At 50.1% G+C, this 4,228-nt stretch overlaps 1 protein-coding gene across 1 annotated transcript in view; it reads left to right on the top strand.

Moving 5' to 3' along the window:
• Nucleotides 1–3,036, top strand: part of Nxn (nucleoredoxin) — a 158,001-nt gene extending 154,965 nt beyond the window's left edge. The window contains exon 8 of the mRNA XM_004635361.2: nt 1,379–3,036. Within this exon, the coding sequence (XP_004635418.1) occupies nt 1,379–1,561 (183 nt within the window). The 3' untranslated portion in view covers nt 1,562–3,036. The remainder of the gene's footprint in view (nt 1–1,378) is intronic.
• The last annotated feature ends 1,192 nt before the right edge of the window (nt 3,037–4,228 follow it).

Raw genomic sequence — 4,228 nt, 5'->3', positions numbered from 1 at the left:
TTTATTTATTTATTTATTTTTTGCTTTTTATTTTGAAAGTTTTGCTAAGCTAAGTCACTCTGGCTGAGCTGGAACTTGCAATCCTCCTGCCTCAGCCTCTGAGAACACTGGAATTATGGTGTGTGCCAACCACATCTGGTTTTTCAAGTTTCGAATAGTGTCTATTTTCTAGCAAAACGATCCCAGAGTAGGTAAAGTCTTTTCTGATTCCTACCAGAGGAGGGTCAGTAGTGTGAAAGGCCAGCCCAACCTGTTACTCCCTGGCAAACTTTTTCTCATCATTAGATTTGTGTTTGCCTCTCCATTCGAATAAGGCAGAGCCCAAGTGAGAGAAGATCACCTGGACAGCTGCTGGGAACAGGTGAAGAGCACCAGTTTTTCTCTCAGACAAACTCAGCCAACCAGTGAAAACTTTAGTGCTTAAGCAGCCCTTGTCATCAGGCGACTCCTGCCTTCCTTGAAACCACCTGGTGGGAAGCAGTGGATTGTTTCTATTTAAAACCCTTCCAGGGCCAGTGAGATATTCCCAGTCTGCATTCTGCGCTGGCCCGCCCCCAGGGGTCATTGAGCCAGCGGGGGGGCCCACACGCCCGTAATTCCAGTGCTGGGGAGGCTGAAAACAGGAGGATCACTGCGAGTCTGAGCTGCAGAGTGAAACACTGTACCAAATACATAAATTTAAAAAAAAAAAAAACATTTGAGTCCAAATCCAACTCAAATAATCCACAGGGAGACTACAGATAATTGAGAATTGCCGTCTGGCACATACCTGTAATCCTAGCTGCTGGGGAGGCTGAGGTAGGAGGATCAAAAGTTTGAGGCCAGCTTACACAGTTTAGCCAGACCCTATCTCAGAGTAAAACACAAAAAGGATTAGGGTGTAGTTTAGTGGTACTGTTGATAGATGGTCAGTCCCCAGGACCACATACCACACACCACACAGAAAAGCAAAGCCAGGCATGGTGGCACATGCCTGTAACCCCAGCACTCAGAAAGTTGAGATGGGAAGATTGCCAAATTGGAGGCCACCCTGGGCTGTAAGTTTAAGTAGTAAGTAGTAAGTTTAAGACAAGCCTGGACATAGGGAAACCCTGTCTCAAAGGCAGTCAGAGGACATAACATTTTTAAAAATCAGAGAGCAGGTTGAAGTTGCTTTCACGCTAATAAAGACAGACAGCTCGCCTGTGGCTGGGGGATATAGAGGGAATTTTCCAAAGCAGTGTGCTTCTCCCTAGGCAGGGTGGGGTCACCTGCCCTTCAAGACGGGGGTGCTGTGTTTTCTGAGGAGAGTGGTCTCCCCAGGGGATTCTTTTTTTAATTTTTGAGGGGGACTCTTTTTTAAATTGACTAGTTTTCTCTCTCCCCTGGTGACTTGCAGGATGACATGACCGACTCCCTTCGAGATTACACCAACCTGCCTGAGGCTGCACCTCTGCTCACCATCCTGGACATGTCTGCCCGGGCCAAGTATGTGATGGACGTGGAAGAAATCACCCCTGCCGTTGTGGAGGCCTTTGTGAATGACTTCCTAGGAGAAAAGCTCAAACCAGAGCCCATCTAGTGGAGCTCCAGCCTCCCGAGCCATTATTTAAAACTGTCTCCTCTGCCACGCCACCTCCTCCTCGTCCTCCTTCTCCTCTTCCTCCTCCGCCTCCTCCTTCCCCCTTTTTCTCATCTGCCCTTGGACTTTACCACCGTGTACTGAATCACACAGCCCAAGAGTCCAAACTCTCTGTGGTGCCTTGTTTCTGCATTAACTCCTGAGCCAGCACCCAAAGTTGCCCAGCCTCACAGCAGCAGCATTACCTACGGTGTTGGGAGACTGCTTGGGACATGTGGGATGACGGAACCTGGCTCAGAGAGGCCTGCAGTGCTCTCTCCTGGTCACCAGCTCTGGGTGAAGGCCCTGTCACAGTGGCTGATAGAGTAGGGCCTGGCTCTGGGGTCAGTACACTTACACAGCGCCCAAGACAGCTGGAAGACAACTGCTTGGTGGCACACCAACACGCAGGAGGAGCAGGGAAAGGGCCGTTAGCTCAGCAGGCCCTGGCTGAGAGCTGTTGGCGAAAGCATCTTTTTCCAGGGGACTTAATCTTTTCTGGGCCTAAGGAAAACAGCAGCTTGTCATTGGGTTCTTGGGCAGCAAACCTCCAAGTCGAAAAGGAAGCTTATGGGTTTTGGGGTGAGGAAAACAAGTAGCTAAGGTAATGATTCATATAGTAATTGCTTATTTGTATGAGTTCCTACCATGTGGCTAGAGATTCTCGTTCCTCCGTTTTACCTCTTCTTTGCTCTTAACTTTCCCCTGGTTTCTGCTTGCTGCTGCAAATAGCTCCTGCTGTCTTGGAATTTCATTAATGAATTCTTTTCCTTGGACATCTTCCCAAGACACTGGGCCCTGAGTTCTTAGAGGAGCTCTGCCAAACTGGCACCGACCTGCCTTTGCCCAGCTCTGTGCCTGAGGCTGCTGGACCTCTGCCAAGGCACCTGCACCCCCTGCCATTACCCTTGTCCTTCTCTTTTCTTTTCAAAGCAACACTAAGAAGCAACAAGAATTTACCTGAAGCTAAGCTTTTCACTAAAGAGAAGCTTTGGAGGGGGGCTGTGCCCGAGGACAGGAGTGAGGACAGAGGGCAGGGCAACTCTAAAGTTGGCCTTGGGCCCCCTGAGCTGGGCCCAGGTAGGCTGGCCTCTTACTTGAGCTGAGCTGACCACGAAAAGGGAAACACCTATGTCCTTAGGATCTGGGGTGGAGGGCCTAGGCCTAGGGACTCACAAGGGCTTCACCTGTCTCAGGTGTCAGGGTCTTCAAACAAGCCTGGGCCTTCCCCTCAGCTTCACTCGGCACTCTGCCAACCAAAACCATTCATTTGGAAAACCCAGTTTCCCCCATAAGCTATTGACACTGTTGTTCCTTACTGAAATGGACTGTTGGTTTGTAGTTCAGAGGTACAAAATTAGTTGGTAATTAGACTATTTGATGTTGCCAGACTGAAATGCAATCACCTAGTAAGAAATAAAGCAGGCATCTCTGGACATTATCATCCACTTGGCCTTCCCTGATCTATTAGGGGGTGGCCAGAGACAACCTCTGGTAATTATATTCCAGAATTTTCAAGCATCCCAGGACCCGGAGCTGGGGATGTAGCTCAGTGGTGGAGCACTTGCCTAGCAGGCACAAGGCCCTGAGTTCATTCCTTCATCAGCATAGGGGTGGAGGGAGAGGATGGGGGAGCCTAAGAATTCACATGACCATCTGTCAGATCTTGGTTCCAGAAGCCAGAAAGCTCATTTGGATGAGAGGGCCAGAAGATGATCCCTCCTGGAGCTCTGGCCACCGCCTCTCCTGGTTTGCCTTGGCACTTGATGGAGGGTGAATTTCCAGATTGCGGAAGTTGCTGGCCATTCCTGCCTTGTCCATCCCTGCAGGACAGCTAAGTGCTGTGCAATCTGAGACGATGTGGGGTGGGGTGGGGTTTGCACACAGGGACTAACTTGGTGTCTAAGGTGCTTTCTTGTTGCCTAGACACAATACCCAGCACCCACACCCTAGAGAAGAGATTCATCTTGGCTCCTGTTTTCAGTCCACAGTCTTCTGGCTCCAAGGAAGGATGGGATGCAGGGAAGCAACCTAGGAAAGACCAAGGAAGGATGGGATGCAGGGAAGCAACCTAGGAAAAGACCCGCTCCATGGCAGCCAGGAAACTGAGAGCAGAAGAGCCAGAGAGGGAGAGATGCCTTTTCTGGTCACAGCACCAGTGACCTGCCTCTTCCAACAGGCCTCACCTCTGAGCAGCAAGTCATCTGTATCACTAGTATAATTCAGTTACCCTCCAAAAGCCCTGCGTGTGAGTGCGTGAGGCTCTTGTGGGATGGACATCTTGATATAAACTGTAGCATAGGTGTCCCTGTGAAGAATGAGGCCAGAGGTGGGAACATGCAGGACCAGTATACCCAAGGGTAAGGGCCTCCTGAAGCAATTCTCCAGTGGCCCTCAGGATGGGTACAAGAGTCCCTCCCCTGCAAGATTTCTGTCCATGACTGTTTTTCTTCCCATGTCTTAATGTCAAGCTTGTCTTGGAGGCCAGAGGATCCCTCTGAGGAGCTCCTCAGCTTTGGGAGCAGAAGCAACAAATCCAGTGATGAGTTGCTGGGAATTGCTGCAGAATAATTAGGGCACCTGTGACACTTGGGCCTGTTCTCAATCACTGGCCACTAATATCACCTG

The sequence above is a fragment of the Octodon degus genome, unplaced genomic scaffold (assembly GCF_000260255.1).
Source record: "Octodon degus isolate 3935 unplaced genomic scaffold, OctDeg1.0 scaffold00072, whole genome shotgun sequence".
In the NCBI taxonomy this organism is placed as follows: Eukaryota; Metazoa; Chordata; class Mammalia; order Rodentia; family Octodontidae; genus Octodon; species Octodon degus.
This window is presented reverse-complemented; position numbering and strand designations above follow the sequence as displayed.